An 18,433-nucleotide genomic window follows, 5' to 3' on the forward strand; every position below is an offset into this window, starting at 1 on the left:
GCTAACTTCAGACAGCACAGCAAGGCGGCTCTTGAGCCACAGCAGACTCTCCTCTCGAGTGTCCACTGCTTCCTGTAGTGCCTGGAATTGATGGAAGCACTAGATGTTAACTGAAGTTGAAGTATAGCCTAATCTCAGTGCCTAAAGCAGCAAATGTAGCCCACTAGCTCACCTGAACAGCAGCATCAAGCTGCTCCTGATGACTGGAAGTTATTGCTGTTCCTCTTAAGAGCCTCATTTGCCTTTTTTGAGATGAGAGCCAATCAGAAAGCTCGCAGAACCTAAAATAAAAATGGACCACTGAGTTCTGAATTTGCTTTAAATCACTTTAAATCTGTGCTTTTTGCCCATCTTTACCTCTCATTCCACTCTTTCCATTTATCAGGGTGCTGCTCCAGCTTGAGGTGGGTGCTCTTTATCTGCTCTGTAACCTCTTCTACGGCCCTTCTAGTGCAGTCAAGCATTCGATAAGCTTGGTCGTTGTCAGGCAACTTGTAACACAGATCCTCCATGTTTCTAATCCTCCTCTCGCTCTGAATTAAAGGTTTGCGTTCCCTGAAGAAAGTCTGAGGAAGAAGAAAAAAAAAGAAAATTAAGATATGAGAGGCTCCCGAATGTCAGTGATAACAACATTAAGTGATTTTGTCTTTCTCTGATTTTCAGTTCTATCTGTTTCAATTTTCCACTAAATCCGAGACTCACTCTGTGCTCTTTGATCACTCGCTCGCTGGTGCAGGTGCCAGACAGGGCTTGCATTTCTCTGTGCAACTCTGCTCTGCAGTCTTGCAGGATCACAGCAACTCGGCTTCGCTCCACATCCACCTTGAGACGGAGTAGGTGAGATGGTACCTCGCTCTGCATGTCCTGTAAAAAAGATGGAGATGAGACAAAACATAGCAGACCTGAAAGCTACCCTTAAGTGTCACATTGTATCTGTCACTGATCAAAAGTTCCCTGGAGTGGCTGCAAATAAACACAGAGAGGGTTGCATTTTTATCTAACCAGGTTAATTGGAACCAGACTGGAGGGACTCTATTGAAGCCAAAGGTTTTCCTGGTTAAGTTAATGAAGTAGTGCTTATGCGCCTCAAGAGGTGTACAGTAATTAGTGAGAGTGGTAAACCATGGTGACCTCTGACCTTCCAGAGTTTGTGCAGCCTGCGGACAGTTTCCTGCAGCCCCTGTTGCTCCTCCTGTGGCAGGATGTCCGTGAGCTCATCACACGCTTTCAAAAACACGCTCAGCACCCGCTGGTCCAGTTGTCCAAAGAAATCCTGCAATGTAAAATAAAATAAGAGTAAACACGACACAAGACAGAGTAAAAGTTAAGTCAAGAATGTTAACACTCTACCCGTTTCCACTTAAAAATGTAATTAGAAAATAGAAATGCCTCTGCAGATTAGCCGCAGCTTTCACAGACATGCTTAGAGGTTACAGATTTAATCTTACAGTGTGTTTCTTTAATAATTCCTCAGCATCTCCAGTCTCTCTCAAGCAGCCCTGAGCTTTCTTCAGCACTCTCTCCAGCTCTTGTCGTGATTCCTCAAATCTCCTCCTCAGGGAGTTGTTGGCCTCTTCCTGCCTTCTCCATTCCCCAACCTCCTTTAGCAAAGCCTGAGAGGTTAGATAGTAGTAATACAGTGTAATTACATTATTTGTCCTACAAACAAATGAACAGTAACACACATGGTGGGTAAATCTAATCTGCACGAATCCCTTGTGTTTTTCTGATGTCTGTGTAATCTCTATAGTATAATCAGTATTGTGGTTTCTGACTGGCATTCTGGTATGCAAATGCATGTAATGCATAACTGTAATACTAACCTGTGCCGAGCCCTGAATTTCAACAACTCTCTTTTGCAGCAACGATATGTCGAAGTTCCTGAGCACCTTACTGGTGGAGAGCGCCCTCTGCAGGGAGTGGTGGTTCCTCTCAATCACCGATAAACATCGTTTACAGCTTTGCTGATGGTTTAACAAATCCTGTCACAAAAGGGGAGACAAGAAGTTTAAAAAAATTACTTGTGTTTCCAATATCCATCCATCTGTCCATCCATTTTCTTATCTAGCTATCCAATTTAGCGAGGCAGCGTGCACACTGGACAAGCCGACAGTCCCTGAACTGGATGAGTGGAAGAAAACGGATGGATAGACTTTTACAAGTTTGGACACAGTGTAAATTGTAAATAAAAACAAAATGCAATGACTTGCAAATGTCATAGACTCATATTTTATTCACAATGGGACACAGAAAATATTAGTTTAACCTGAGATAATGTTATCATTCCATGAAAAATATGAGCTCATTTTAATTTGATGGCAGCAACGCATCTCAAAAAAGTTGGGAAAGGGGGCGACAAAAGTAAGTGGTGTTAAAAAAGAAACAGCTGGAGAAACACTTTGCTATAATTAGGTTAACTGGAAACAGGTCAGTAACATTACTGAGTATAGAAAGAGCATCTTAGAGATGCAGAGTTCCCCAGAAGTAAAGATGGGAAGTGGTTCACTGCAGAAAACTGCATCTAGAAATGACACAATAATGCTCCTCAGAGTAAAGTAAGCACATATTTTAAGTAAGCAACATTTCAACACAAATATCTCTTCTTTCTACTCCTTGAATTTTCATAAGAGGCTCATTGCTTTGAAGACGTTTGAGGGGAGTTATTATTTTCTGTCAGCGTGCATCAGATTTGAATATAAAAGAAGGGAACAATAATACATAAAAGATACAGCAACAGGACTGTAGTGTTGTAAATGCAGATCACTGCTTATGGAGCTGGCAGCTCATATCCATAATAACTGTGAAAAAATAAAAATAAACTGAAAAAAGAATAAAAACATATCTAGTAAGCACTTATTGTAAATTTAACGTGTTCGTGTCTGACCTGCCACTTGTATTTTTGCTGGGCTTGTGCCTGTGACTCTGGGTCTCTCGCAGCAGAAGTGATGTGACTCGCTCGCTCCAAGGCCTGGTAAAAAGTGTTGATGTGTTTCTCCATCTCCTCCAACAGCGGCAGAAAGGCATGACACTCCCGCATCAGAGATGGGCACCGCTCTCTCACCTGAACAGATACAAAACGGACCGCTTAACAGTGAAAAAATGTATTAATTTAAAAGGCTTTGTGTTTACCCTCAAATGAGACTCACCTTGCTTAGTTGACCTTTGACTGTTGCCATAGTTGCCATGACCCTGGTTGCCTCATCCTGTGGAGCATCCTTGGCAAGGAGCTGAGCGCTGCGGGCAGCCAACTTGTATTGTGTCTCCATAGCGACAACCTTTTGCTTGGTATTCTGCGATGTGACATGCAAGGGTAAAGGGTCATTTCATACGTTCTTAAAGTGAATGCACTGCCATCAAAGCTGTTTTAGTAATAAAAATGCTGACATCAATAAAGCAGTGACTTGCAACTTTTAGTAACACCTTATCAAAAACGTATGAGAGTAAAGCCGTTTTCGCACATTGAGTGCAGATGTGAAATCTCACTTTATCGTGATTCAAGCGTGACTTTATCTGATTTGTCTCAGGCGAGGAAGAGAGCTCGAGCTTCAATTCATGTTGACCTGAGCCAGTGACATTATTTACTGCAGTCATGAACATTTCTAAGCATTAACTGATGAAACTGCATTTATGGGACATAAATTCTGGACGCTCTCAGATCAGATCTTTAGCTGCCTTTAACCACCACAAAGTCTGACAGATATCTGGTGCCATGCATTAGAGTACAGAGAAGAAAATTATCCGAATTTCACAGTGAGTGGGCGTCACACAAGCTTACTTCTGTATGCTCTACCCAGATAGTACCATTGCCAAGACCAAGGACAGCATTGCCAGCATAGTGGGAATGCATCTAAAATAGACTATGGTCTGTTGTATGTAACTAATTCTCAGACAAAGTCTGAAATACAGTCATGTCAAAAAGGAAGAATATCAACAGGAAAAACTGAAGAGCAGCTTCTAAGTCTCTACAAGCTTCAGTTAGAATGTGAAACGTTAAAGTTCATGACAGTACAGTTAGAAAGAGAATGAACAAGTTTGCATGGGTTGCCAGGGGAAAGCTTGTTCTCTTTTAAAAAAGAACATGGCGGGATCGCTTAGGCTTGCAAAGTTACATATGAACAATGTGCTTTGGAAAGATGAGACCAGAGTGGAGATAGTTTGTCATAAAACACAGCATATCTGCAAGCAAAACACCTGACACCAGCTATTAAGTGTGGTGGAAGAGGAGTGATTTGGGCGTGCATTTTACAGCCACAGGATCTGGGCACCTTATAGCCATTAAGTCAACCCTGAATTCCTCTGAGTAACACATTCCTGGCTCATGCAACAGGACAATGATCCCCAAGCACAGCAACAAATCTAAAATAAAAGGACTGAAAAAGAAACTGTTCTAATGGCCCAAGGAACAGAACACAACCCCACTGAAATGCCGTGTTGGGACCTTAAAAGGTGTACCAATAAATACACACCACAAACAATTACTTCAATTTATTGCTGCTAAAGTTAGCTTATAACAGGATGACACAGAGTCCTGTTAAAAGTCCCTCTTTAACATGGAAAAGAGAGTTTACATGTCTGAAAATGGCTTGGAAGGACTTGAAACAGTTACGTTTCACCTGCTGTTGGTGTGTGGGGCAGCTGTGTTCCTAAAAAGAGCTGTGATGACCATTCTCTTTGAAATCACATAAAGCTAAGAGTAAAAAAAAACTCCATCTAGTTCCATATTTGAAACTTTGGCCATGTTTAACATGAGTATCCACCATCAGTAACAGCAAATAAACACAACAGGAAAAGAAAGAAAAGAAAACGCATATTAGGTCCACTTCAGAGTCAGGCTTGTCATTCTCGATCAGCTTAAGAAAGAACAGATGTGAAACAAACTCTAAGCGATGTGATCAGGGATGGTCTAATATAAAGTATGTATGTAAGTGTAGGTGCCCATTGAGTCTAAAGTATCATGATGCTGCAATGCCACCAGCTTAAAAAAACATTACTGACAGCTTGTATTTTTACTGTCAGGCAATATTATCTTTTACATTTGACAGTTAAAATGACAGTTTGCTTTCCTCACCTCCACATCCTGAAGAAAAGCCCTAACACTGAGGAAAGAGACTTGAACAGGAGCATTGAGTTTGGCTTCGGCAGTGTCCAGCAGCTCTTTCAGGGCCCAAATAGCCTTCAAGTGTTCTTTTCTCCACTTCTCCAACTCATCTGAATGGGCATACTGCAGCAAAAAAGAAGCTAATTACACTTTACACTGAGAAATGAATCAAACAGAGCCAGCACATATGTTTTGACCCAATTCTGCCTTTGTCTGACAGGCAGTATTTTTAGATGTTTTCATTCATTACTTGTTGGACTTTGAGGAAGAGGTCTCTCCATCGCCCATTTAAAATGAGTAGCTGCTGCTTGAGATCAAGTGACACTGTCTCGTCACACGTTTCAATAAGAAAATTCCCTGCATCGTTCATGGCCGCATGCTGATCCATCCAGTGGCTGAGATCCCTGAAAAACTCCTGGAAGACAAAGAAATTAAGAGAAACAAAGAGCGAGTGTCAAAGAAAGAGATGAAGAAAGCTAATCAAAAAAGGAACAAAGAAAGTGATTCAAAGAAAGAAACAAAGGAAGGACAATAAAAAAGTGGGGTAATTAGATGTCTAATCCTAGACGGAGATGTGAGTCTGTGTAACCATGGCAATGCAACAACAGGAATATCCTCAGCGGCTTGTTGAAGGATCATTTGATACTTGAGTGGAGACTCCTAATAAGCTTCCACATAAAAAAACGAAATTCTTCAAAATGGCTTGATTGCTACAATAAAATCTGAGTCCATCAAATAAATGGGTGTATGAACAGGCTCCTAATCTGTTCACAGAAAAAATAAAGTAAAAAAATCAAAGGCTCAGACAGTATTAAGATCTAATCTCATACCCGTTTTGTGTTTTCTGGCTGGCTCAGGGCTTCCTCTGCATCTTCCAGCCAGGCCTGCAAAGAGGCCACAGTGGAGGTGTACCTCTCCCAGTTGGACAGCACTTCCTCCAGCATGCTCCTCACGCTGCGCACTTCCATGGACAGGCTCCTCCACTGAGTCACCACCTCCCGCATAAACCTGCGCACTCCCATCTCGCCTTCATCCACTGGAAGAGAGGTAAAGTTTAACAAGAATGACAGCTACCGACAACACCACCATTACCTCTGATTCTGCTGCCGCTAATAACGTCACTTATTCACAAGAGTCAAATGGAAAATGAAGCACTGAAGCAGCTGTTTTGAAGCTGCAGCTGTACCTTTTATGTCTGTGTGTGCCTGATGACTTTCACTGCTTTGTTTCACATCACCACACTTTGGCAAAGGCAGGGGAACACTCGATAAAGTAAAAGGAGGCACACGCTTTTGCAGAAAACTCCCTGACCCCAAAAACTCACTACAAGGAGATGTATCATCTGTGCTTGTGCTACATTCTTAGATGCAAACTCTCTAGTTGTTAGAGTATGTGCAAAACAATGGCATAAAGACGCACATCAGATAAACGCAATGCTTCTAAAATGGGAGACAAAAAACAGATCAGTACCCTAACCCTTTTCCTTATTTTTCTCAGGCAGCCAATCAGAAACCACGATGCTAACTACAGTACCAGCAGGACCTGCTGCATTTCATTTGTGGGGTCGACCAATCAAACCTCAGATGTCCTGATTTCTCACCACACCTCACTTCTCTGCTCTGCATACCCTAAAGCAATGCAACCCTGAAACCTAATGAAACCAACAAGCTAGCTCAGTTTGCGCCCAGAGACCTGCAGAAGTGGAGCAGCCCCCCAACTAGCAAATGGGGTCGTATTCCCCACTGAGAGCAGAGAGTGGAGGAACCTCATTTAGCTGTAGCCTGCAGACTCTCCTCCTCTATCAAATTGTGAAACCAGTCAGGGGCAAACTGAGCTGCTGGCAGGGAAAGCCTCATTGGTTAGTGAGTTGTTGAAAAGGGAAATAAAGTTGAAATATAGTGAACAATTGAGAGATACTGATCTCAGCCAGGATACACTGGAAGTATCAGATCAATTTCAGATTAAAGTTCCATTAAAAGGATGAGAATGCATTGGAAATGTGACATAATAATGATGTTCCCAATCAATGAGCAGGACTGCTTTATTGCATTGTTGGACATTTTGCGTGATTCTGACATCATCGCAATAAAGCGCCTTTCAGTTTACTGTCTGGCCAGGATATTGATAAACATTTCCCAGACTTCCCGGGAGAATTACCGAATTACTTTATTATAAGAAAGTGATAGGATAATAAATGCTTATATATACATATAGTAAATATTACACCTTGAGCTACTCACCTGAGCTGTCAGCACTCACATACGCCTCTGCAGACAGTTTCAGAGACTGGAACAACATCTCATAGTTTTCAAAGAAACACTGCTTCTCCACGAATAACTGATGAAGACAGATTCCAAAAGAAAATGTTATTAGATGTGAAACGCATCTTAACAGATACACAGAAACAGAACTAAATATCTTATACATGTGCTATGTAATGGTAACTATCCTTCATCAACCAATAATTATTATGCAATATACAAAAATTAATTAAAAATTTAAAATCCTTTCCACATAAGCATGCAGGTGAACCCTGAAGATCAAACTACACAAATCAGAGACTGAGCTTACGATATAGCTGTGAAGCATCAGTTCCACAGATTCCTGTTGACCATATTTGATGATCCAGGACTTTAGTTTGGACTCAGCCAGACTGAGGAAGGCCTGCATGTGATGTTTGTTCTCCAGAAATTCCATTTTTGCTAAGTGGATGCTAGAAGATGTAGAGATAAAGTTCATCCTAAAAAAGACACAGTTCATACAGGGACATCAGACCTATACCTCGACCTTCTCATACTGCTGCTTTCCCAAAAAGCAAGGTTGTGAAAAAAAAAAAACACACCGACTGAGGTGCCAAATTTCTTTCAAATAATCTGTTCTTATCAGAAAAACATTACCACGAAGAACATTAATTTTGTATTCTGCACTTTCAAGAGAGACTAGCAGGAGTTTTGTTTACCTCTCAGCCATGTCTTGGAGCTGGTCTGGGGGAACAGGCACTCCATCAACACTTCTGTCTTTATGGATTCTCTGAAAGACCTGCTGGTGACTTTCCAGGCTCTTCAACACATCCTGTGCAGAGTACACCGAGTAAAGATATGAAAACAGACATAAAAATGTATTTATACATTCTGTGTTCATTCTAATAGTATGTTTGATTCTCACACTCTATTGTGCTATGTATGGCTCTGCACTAACCTTGTGCTGCTCCAAAGCTCTATGCACAGTGCTGGCTGTGATATCATGTGCCTGCTGGATGGTTATCTCCTGTCGCAGAGCTTCCTCGGCCTCGTGCAGCCATGCTCCCACTGTGTCCAGAGGAGCTGGCAGAGACCTATCCAGCTGAAGATGCCAGTCCAGTAACTAAGATGGATAAAAACAGACGATGTCTCCTGAAATAATGACCTCATCACACAAATAATTTAATTTTTAATTTCTATTAAAAAAAAGAAGGAGACACTAAGTCATCAGCTCTTTATAAAAAACACAACTTGTGTTAGCCCAAATAAGGTAAAAGGAAATAACCTCAAACGATAAATCATCATACAAGCTTAAAAAATGGCTGATTCTCAGAGTTGCTGGCAAAGCACAAAATAAATTCAAATTATGCCTTCTGAAGTCCTTATGTATGAATTAGAACATTGTAAACACTCCATCGACCTCCAGGAGTAGCTTTAAATATCTTTAGATATCACTTTTTCTGAATGGAAAAAATATGCTCTGTGTACAATTCTGAACTGGAGGCGAGTGGGTAATCCCGCTGCTCTCACCCTTTTGGAGATCCTTTCCCAGGCCTGTTTGACCAGAGCCTGATCCACAGTCAACATCCCATCCCTCTGAGTAGACTGCAAAGCTCCCTCCACCTGCTTCCTCCTCATCTCCAACTGGACACGCAGACTCTTGAACAGCTGAAAAGCAAAAATCATTGACTCACAGCTCTTTATCCTCGATAAAAGGATGATAATGAGTGTTCTCTCCCTCACAGGTCATACCCTTTTCCCATTTGCATCTTATCAGATCCTCATATGTTCTACCTTTAAAAACTGTCCCTCTATCTGGCTTTAGACTTTCCGAGCTATGTAATGACAATGAGGATATCCCACATGCTGCTGAATATGGAATGTATCCCGAGGCTTGGTGGAATAAGCCAGATTGACTGAAAATATGACGGCTGCTGCCTGATCCCCACAGTCTAATACCACTGATTAAGCTAATAATAGGAGCGTCTGTGCCCAGTGTGCCCAGTTTAAACACACCCCGCCACAGACACACACACACACTCACACTAACCTGGTACTGCTGAGCAAAACTGCCCTCAGTCTCCTGAGCCTGTATTGCATCTCTCTCCAGCTGGTCGAGCCACATCCTGAGCTCCCTCAGGCTCTTTCGCTGCTCTCTCTAGGTGGCCGGGATCATGCAGGAGTGGCAGAGTGAACGAGTAGGAGATTGGGAAATAAAAGAAAAGAGGACAGTGCACCCAAAAAAAAGGAGGAAAGAAAAGAAGACAGAGTGGAAAAAGTGATTGACCGGGATGAAAAGAGGAAAGAAGGGAACAAGAAAGCAGAGCATGCACGGTTAAACATGTGTTCCCCTAATCCTCTGTGTCTCCCTGCAGGACAAAACGTCAAAAACCCACAGCTGCCAACAACACTCAGCTTAGACAGGGTACTTTGTCTAAGACCCCCTACGAACATTTCATTGGATTTTAAATAAGCATGACGATAATGCGATGCTGCTAAAAAGCTTGTGCGATAGACCATTCCGTTTGAGAGCTGTTCAGTCTGAATCTATTCACTTGTACCACCCCTCCTGAAGGAAGCCCCAACTTTATTCTCTATGACAGCTCAGAACATGGAAGTAGATCAAGTTAATTCTAAAAGGAAACAGTCTGCCATATTTTACTCACCATCATTCTCTAAATATTTTCTACCCAAGTGTTTATGCTTCTGTTTATTTTTTAAATTCACGCTTTGTCACAGCTAATTAATCTCCAGTGCAAACACCAGGAAGTAAGGAAGAACAAAAAACCCTATCGGTGCTGTAAAACAGCAAAACACGGTGTGACATACATCTGGACACAGCAAACAATAAAAAAGGCCAACCTCTATTCACAAGCTTTCCATCAAATATGCTGTATCAGTGCACACTGCTGATGCCAGAGGCCTTCATTGTCATGCTAATGGGACCGAGAGCCAAAGCGCTCAGTGGTAGCATTCATAAATGGTAATATCACATCTTATTATATTGGACTTCCTTCCGTTATCATGGCTTAGAAACCCCGCGGCCCGAATATCACATCAGGTTAGATAAAGAGCCAATATTAGGATACAGGCTTTATTTTGACATGAAAAATCAGTGTTTAATCCCATTCTTACAAAGTACAGTAGGGACTGATACAGCAATCCAATAGAGGAGGCAGAAAAATATGCTTTAATCAAATTTATATGGAAACCATGAATGATCATGGGTGGTAATTGCATTGCGTTGGAGGAAATTATTGAAAACTCTCCCCTGGGAACCGAAGTGGCTAAATAACCTACCTCCAACATTTCCTCTATATCCCGAGGTGCAAGATCATGCTGCAGAACAGAGTCCAGCACAACAACCACAGGAAAGCAGTCACCATACAAACGCACCAGAGAAGAAGACAAAGAGCAACACAAAGAGAGAAAGATGTACAAAAACGAAACACAGAACAGACAAGACACTGCAGCAGCTCGTTTCAACCTACTTTAAAAACTAGATAGCTTCAAGTCATTAAATAAGAGATTTTAACTAAATTCTGAATCAATTAAATATAAAATTAGACAAGCAGATTTTTCTTTTCCCCCTGAACCTTGAACATTGCACTTTGATAGCTCAAAATGATTATAAATAATACACATACAAACATACAAATACATATACAAAAGACAAACATTCACTATGCAGAAAGAGAGAAGATGATCACAATGACAGGCTATCGAGACCGAGACAGCCGGTTACCTCTACTTGTAGCTGTCCCTCGGAGCCGCTCTGCTTTCGTTCTGGAAGATGCTTCAGGAATTGGGCTACATATGTCATGACAGATTTCTCATCTGGCTTTTCTACGTCGACATCTGAGATGGGAACCAAATAAATAAAATCAGAAGTCAAATAAGCTGGCTGTAAATTCTTCAAGTTTTCTCATAGAGAAAAATATCAGCCGCTGATAAGAATCAGCTTGACTGAAGGAGACAAGCGGGCATCTCAAATAAAATCAATTTTCACCATTTCAGATCAGTGTCCAAGTTTTGTTTGGGGGTTGCGCCATGCTGGATCTCATGGCCTAATGCACCTTAATTATGCTGATGTCAAGCTTGATTTGCTGGAGTACATTTTGAAGGGCAGGCATGAAGGGGAGCAGATGGTGTCTGGCAGTGAAAGTGAGATGCACATCTGATGCAAGGACTGACCCAGTATTGTACAGTATTTCTATTCTCTAAAACTTGCCTTGCAAACATTTCCGACAGTATTCATGCCCCATGGTAGGCAACTGTCTCCTCAGTCTTGTGTCTAGTTTAACTTCCCCCTTGTTATCTCGTCATCTTGATTTAACTGAGCTGTATTTTGGTATCCTTCTGTTTCTACTCTCCTTGATTACCTTCATGCGTATAAATAGTCCTGTATGGTTTCTTAGTCTTTGTCATAACATTTGTTTACCTGTCCTTCTGTTCCCCCTGTCTGTTTTCAAGAAGCTTTTTAGGAATATGTTTTATATTTTAGACATTTGGGGAGGACTACTTTTGGGTCCTTCTCCTGCAAATCGTAACAGAAATTTGGGTTTAATGAGTAAACAGCCCCTTGTACAGGTGAAAGCCAGGGTGGTGGTGACATTGAAACACCACGCAGCAGAGCAAGAAGCATGTTAGAGGAAGAAACAAGACATTTTTCAGCTTAGGATGTGTTTGGTATATGTAGGTGTATAATGCACCATGGCTTCAGTGGACTGCCTATCTGCCTCTTTACTGCATTAATCTGTATTTTGTAGCAGAGAGAATCCAGTCAGCGACATAAAATATTATTTTAGGTTGCGACCAAATTTTTTAATGGTGCGACTAAAAAACATATTAGGTTGCACCAGTGCGACCAACTGTTTGAGTAACAAAAAAATAAATAAATACTCTGCAACTCCGAACGTCTCCGTGTGGTCAACAGCAGACACACATTATGCCCCTATCGTGGTCTAAACCAATCAAAGATAGTCAGGGGCGGGACCTCTCTGATTGATCGTGGTCCAGATATTCATGTAGTCCGTGTGTATGTTTGAAAGTGCAGGGCAGGTGGACAGAGAGAGGTGAGTAGCTTGAATAAAGCGATATCGATTCATTAAATCCTGAATCGACTTTTAAATATAAATGTCTTTTTCCAGGTAATTTTCTCAGGTTAAAGCTCACAAAACTATTTCAACAACCACCAAACAGCAAATGAGAGCAGGTTAACGGACTCCACACGGCATCGGGGCTGAAAGCCGACAGCTCACTGATTCTGATGTGTCAGGTCTGCGCTGTGTTTATGTCTTTTCTGCACTAGATTCTGAGCGGCCTCTCTCCAACCAAAATTCACTGAACCAGCAGCAAAAGAATCAACAAACTACGCTTCACATTTGATAAACATCGTCATGAATTCTCTCTTACTTTTGCTATTTTTTGCTCTACCACGATAAAAAAAATCACACTTCATGCACAGCTCTCTCTCTCTCTCTGTGTGTACTTCAAGAACAGTTTTCCATCTCAAATCGTGATAAATGCACTGCCCAAGTGTCCCCTCTCCCCATTGCCTTTCAGCGGCAGGCAGCAGCAAACAGGTGCTGGTCGTCAGAGGAGGCCGATGTGATGATTAAGTTTAACATTGTCTACAATATTGCCAAAGAGTGCCAAAGCACTTTAAGCACAAGCACAAGATTATTAGTTAATCATTTACAAATCAATATTGTCTGTATGGACAGCAATCCACCCCCCCGAAAAAAGTGCACATGTGAAACTGCGGTGTTAAGTGAAGCGGTTGAAAAATTTGGGTGTGCCTAACTTTTGCACTGGTGCGCCTAAGAAAAAAATGTAGGCGCACCAGTGCAACCATGGCAAAAAGTTAGTCTAGAGCCCTGTTAAGACAATAAAAAGAAATAAAATACATAGTAATTTTATGCCTACTTGTAGGTTTGTTGCTGGTCAGGCTCAAGTTTGCTTTTGATAAACTTAATGACAGAGTCACTCTGAAATGCTACTGGAAATGTTATTTACCCTCTGGCTCAAGAAGCTGTGGAATCCCTAGCTCAGTCTCGGCCAACAAGAAGGCTTCATGAAGATTTTCCCGATTGGGCCTTCCCCATACTCGCTCCATGTCGACAAGATTAGGCCGGAGAGCATTGATTACCGCGAAGAATGCTAAACCAGTACGCCAGCTGGGGCCAAAGTCCCTCACCTCAAGGCCCAGACTTCTAGAGAGGACAGAAAATTACAAGGTCACAGCAGAGAAAAAACAAAACATAACCTACAACCTGCAGCAACACTTGACCATCAAATCAGACTTCATACTTGGTGGCTGTCTGCTGGACCCATCTCAGTAATGCCTTCCTGGCTCCACCCTGCAGAGGAGGAAGAGTCTTCTTTTTGACGGGTGGGCTGGTGATCTCAGTGCTGCTGGTGGAGCTGTCCAGTGAGGAGGTGCTGCTGGACACGGTATGGAGTGCTGGTAGGCTACTGGTTAACTCCTCAATCTGGAAGCAACAGAATACCAACTAAAGTCAGGCTTAGCCACAGTTAGTGATCCAACTGCGTTTCTCCCTGTTTATCATGCCCTGTGTTGCTCTGCTCTCCGGCTCCTTCAGGTTTGTTACTTTGGTTCTTAGTTTTTCCCAGTTTAGGTGTGCTAGTTTTGTTCATACCATCCCTGCCTTTTGTTTGTATGTCACTCGCCTTCAATAAAGCTCACTCACATCTCAGCCAGTGCCTTCATCTTGGGTCCTAATTCTCACTCTCCAAGTTGTTTGCTTAATTATTAGATCTTGTGAGTGAGAATCTTTTCCTAACAACCTTATCAGGAATCGTGTCTGCAAATTAGCTGTGGCTTTAATCCTTGTATACATCAGCCGCATTTTACTAAAATATTATTTTTTATCTGTGGTATCATTATATCATACTTTATTTATTGAACAAAGCAAAAATTGTGAATCTGTACGAATAGAGTCAACGGACATATTTAAGCAAGCATGTAAATTATTATATTGGGAGCTCAGTCTGATAATATCCTATCAGGCCTGCAGATGAGCCACAGTTTCTGTTCCCTAAAGTCAGCAGACTCAGAAAATCCATAAATAAAACAAATCAATATGTCAGTAAGTGAAAGTGTACATTTACTAGTGCACTAAATTTCCTTTATTGAATATCCTTATGTCTGATGGAGTAGCAGGCATTTATGTGTACTGATGCTGCTACCAGAGTGGAGTATTAAGTTCTGATTTATTCTCTGCATGTCTGAATTACCTGAGGCAGATGCTGTTTATTTTGAGTGTAGGTACTTTTAAAGATCAACTTATTTTTTATGTCCCTTAAGCTTAAATTGCTCATTTTTTATATATATATAACTAGAAAAATACACATCTGCTCTCTCTGCAAACTGGATATTCTCAGCCATGTTAGCTGTCAGGTTAAGGTTCTTGTGGTGAGCAAGTAGTAATATTCACATCATGTTTTTCTTCTCACTGTTTTTCAAAAAATAATGCTGAATTATGTGCATTGAATCTGATGATCTAATCGCACTAATGCTGCAAAAACTTACCTGGAAATAGAGAATGATGGTCCACACCAACCCCAGGACAATAGATGGCCGTCCATCCACGATGTCTGTTGAGTTGATGTTCACCAACTTGATCTGTGTCCAAACGCAGCAGCATTAAACTTCACTATTAGAAGGTCTAGATATTTCCAGATCGCAGACTAATCTATCATTTTTTACTATTACCCCAATAAGCTAATTTTATTCAGAAAGTTAACAATAAAGAGTGTAATGTACAAACACTGCCCAGCCAAAAAAAAGCAAAAAAAAAAAGCTCAACATCTGGATTTAACCAACCGAAAAAGTAAGCGCCATCCATAGGATTTAAGAAGATTCAAAGCGTTTATTGTCATGTGTACCAAGAAAAAGCATTTCTCTGTACAATTACATTCTTTCTCTGCTGTCCAATTGCTCGGGTGTAACTGATGCTACGACTAGCTTCTTGTTTCATAAACAATGATATCCTATCTCATGACTTAAACATTCATCCTCAAGAAAGAAATTATGTAGCTGGAAAAAATCTTGTTTGTGGTCAGAGATCACTTAAATATTTGGTGAAATCAAATATAATGAATAAATAAGTCTACTAGTGAAAGTAGAAGATTTTCCTTATACACAATGTGAAGGAAACTGATGGGATTAGGACTAAACAATTGTGCAGGGTAAAGAAAACCACTTATCAGTAGCTTTAGTTTAGTTGGGAGCAAACGGGTTGAACTCTGGAACAATGGAAAAAGTATTATGATTTGGGGTTGCTTTAGTTGGTCTGGTTCAGGAATGTTATGTGGCCAAAAAATACATGGGGTCAGCAGAATCTACTTAATGACCAGATAAATGTTTTTAAAGATCAAAATGGCAGGATTCAAAGAGGGCACCAGTGTGAAAGAGTTGTCCAGGGAGCATCATTTTCACACATGGGTTGATCACCACAGACTTTAAACCTTAACCCCATTGAGAATCTTTGGGATGTGCTGGAGAACTGATCAGACTCTTCTAACATCAATACAAGATCGTGGCACAAACATAATGCATTTATGGACAAAAATAAATATTAGGACATTCATAAGATTATCTAAACCATACCACAGCAATTAAGTCAAATGAAATAAAAGAGCACGTGACTTTTTGGCCAGGCAGTATGTTCAAGTCCTACTGAGATTGAGAATCTCTTTTTCAATAGAGTGATGTAAAAGATAAAAAGCTGCACGAATACTAACGTTACACACATTAAAGCAGGTGAACTTAACATCCAGATTGAGAACAAAACAGCCACAGGTTCAAGCTAATTTCAGTGCATCTTTAAGAGAAATCACATGTAATCATCAGAACTCCTGCATGCAGATGTTTCTGACACAATTTATCAACATCACAAAGAAAAAAGTAGAGCAATGTTATGAATACTGACCGGAGATCCTCTGTACGCAGACTGGAGGCAGATGGAGGTGGAACAGGAAGAGGAGGAGGGGGAGAAAGATAATTCATAAGTACTGGAGATGATTGAAAGCAAACGCCTGATTGACTGTGAAAAGGCAGATACTGTAGCATCTCTGAGGTGAGATAACTTGAGTGGTTGATCTGAGAGGAGAGATCTATCACTACTACACAGGCAACAGGGATTATATCCAGCAGAGATGGACACAGAGAAAGGGAGAAAGGGGCCGAGTGGAGCAAGAAACGAGAGAGAGAGGAGGCTGTATCTTGTGATATGATGAAGTATTGTATATTATCACATAGAGGGTTGTATTACTGAGGCGCCGCAGCACAACAGGTCATCTAATGGTAATACCTGCCACTCCACACATGTGAACAAGCATGAAAAACGAGATTGGGGGCAGACGAGGGCAACGTGGGGAACCGTGGGATAGTGACTGATAAGAACATATGCAATACATGGTGTTATATTAAAAAACACAGCAGGTTATCCTGGCAAATCAAAACAGTAATGCAAGGCTGGAGTGGTTAACAGAGGTATAGCGTGACCACACTGAAAACACACCAGTATAAAATGACAGCAGTAAGCATATACAGTAGCAGTAGTTGTGTTTCTTTGGATAAATTGTACTAAACTCTAAATAGCAAAACTAAAAAGTTGTGAAGCTGCGTAAAACGCTAACAAACTATCCATCCATTTTCTAAGTTGCTTATCCAGTTCAGGGTCAGGTAAACTGGAACCTACCCCAGATGTTTGCATTCAAGGTGGGGTAAACACTGGAGCGGTGACCTGTCCATCACAGGTAACCAATCATCTAAATTTATTATATTAATAACACGTCAAAGGCAACATATTAAATGATGAAACCCAAATTCAACCATTTTTTAAATAATTTGACTATGAGTTCTTCTTTTATTGTTTAAATATTTGACACTCAGTTTTTTTACTCCTCGCAGTCTTTACTTTAGAAAGTCTCAATCTCTCCGTGGCACTCGTTTACATCCAATTATTACTCATTAAAATAATAATTTATTACTACATTTTTTAAGAATCTTATTTCTATGTGCATTTTGTTGCCACAGTCCAAGGTTTTGTGAAACTTGTTGCTGGGATCGAAATCAAAATGAGAAAATGACCATGGTGGTGTTTACTACACCATCAGTGATGACCCCTCTTCATTCTAACAATTCAATTTAAGGGAGTCATGCACTGACTTGTGCAACTATCTCAGAGTTTCTTACAGGCTGTGGTATGTACTATGTACAGTTACAGCCGACATAACAATTTCAGGATCTGGCAACCCAACCCAGTCGTTTTCCCTAACCATAACCACAGCTTTCAATGACTAAACCCTAACCAGAGACTTTATTAACTAACCCTAATCACATGATCTGAATGCCTAATCTGTGTCAGTTAGAAATATGTTTTTTTATCCCTGACTGTCAAGAACAATGTTTTAAAAGAAGTGAAGGGAATATCGTCATAGGTTCAGGGTCATCACCGATGATTGGGGTCTGATTTTGCATCCAGTTTTCATTTACATTTTAGACAGCTTCTCTACTTTCCCAGAAGGGAGGCTTTACATCACAGGGTTTCAACAGTTTCCAAACATCAGTAAACATCATTACACCAGCAAACACTTACTTTCTATGACACAGACAGACATGGGCAATCTAAAGCAAAATGTAAATATGCTCTGTGTGTACATCAGCTTCACACACAGAGAGCATATTTACGTTTAATTTTCATCTCTCCGATTTACGCAGCAGAGTGCCCACTGATGTCTCATCTCCAGACAGCAGATTACTGGTTTAGGATTTACAGTTTTAACCCTGTCACACTCGAGAAAGACAAGTCAGTGTCCCCGCAGACGTCAGCTCATACTCATGGCTTTATTTATGTATATCCAAGGACGAGCCAGGCGACACTTTGAGAACGTTTTACTAATCTCATGGAGGGGCAGTTGATGCATTTAGATGATTACATTCAAAACCATATTGAGCGTTTTTTCTGATGCAATTCTGCCAATGAAGCAGAGAAAAGGAATTTGCTAAGTGCTAATAACATGGAGTGCAGTAGGTGTAGTGGTAATCAGCTGAAGAGAGAGAGAC

General features: G+C 40.9%; 1 protein-coding gene across 1 annotated transcript in view; it reads right to left on the minus strand.

Moving 5' to 3' along the window:
- Positions 1–18,433, minus strand: part of syne1a (spectrin repeat containing, nuclear envelope 1a) — a 124,397-nt gene that overhangs the window by 96,515 nt on the left and 9,449 nt on the right. The window contains exons 4-27 of the mRNA XM_013911189.1: positions 16,296–16,316; positions 14,894–14,986; positions 13,651–13,832; positions 13,357–13,553; positions 11,084–11,196; positions 10,639–10,677; positions 9,389–9,496; positions 8,869–9,006; positions 8,297–8,461; positions 8,058–8,170; positions 7,670–7,838; positions 7,339–7,435; positions 5,929–6,134; positions 5,349–5,513; positions 5,069–5,221; positions 3,147–3,290; positions 2,885–3,061; positions 1,824–1,982; positions 1,449–1,613; positions 1,139–1,273; positions 703–864; positions 358–566; positions 173–281; positions 7–81 (exon numbers count right to left, since the gene is read on the minus strand). Of these exons, the coding sequence (XP_013766643.1) occupies positions 7–81; positions 173–281; positions 358–566; positions 703–864; positions 1,139–1,273; positions 1,449–1,613; positions 1,824–1,982; positions 2,885–3,061; positions 3,147–3,290; positions 5,069–5,221; positions 5,349–5,513; positions 5,929–6,134; positions 7,339–7,435; positions 7,670–7,838; positions 8,058–8,170; positions 8,297–8,461; positions 8,869–9,006; positions 9,389–9,496; positions 10,639–10,677; positions 11,084–11,196; positions 13,357–13,553; positions 13,651–13,832; positions 14,894–14,986; positions 16,296–16,316 (3,294 nt within the window). The remainder of the gene's footprint in view (positions 1–6; positions 82–172; positions 282–357; positions 567–702; positions 865–1,138; positions 1,274–1,448; positions 1,614–1,823; positions 1,983–2,884; positions 3,062–3,146; positions 3,291–5,068; positions 5,222–5,348; positions 5,514–5,928; positions 6,135–7,338; positions 7,436–7,669; positions 7,839–8,057; positions 8,171–8,296; positions 8,462–8,868; positions 9,007–9,388; positions 9,497–10,638; positions 10,678–11,083; positions 11,197–13,356; positions 13,554–13,650; positions 13,833–14,893; positions 14,987–16,295; positions 16,317–18,433) is intronic.

Source organism: Pundamilia nyererei, unplaced genomic scaffold (genome assembly GCF_000239375.1).
Source record: "Pundamilia nyererei isolate P.nyererei 1_Seehausen unplaced genomic scaffold, PunNye1.0 scaffold00058, whole genome shotgun sequence".
In the NCBI taxonomy this organism is placed as follows: Eukaryota; Metazoa; Chordata; class Actinopteri; order Cichliformes; family Cichlidae; genus Pundamilia; species Pundamilia nyererei.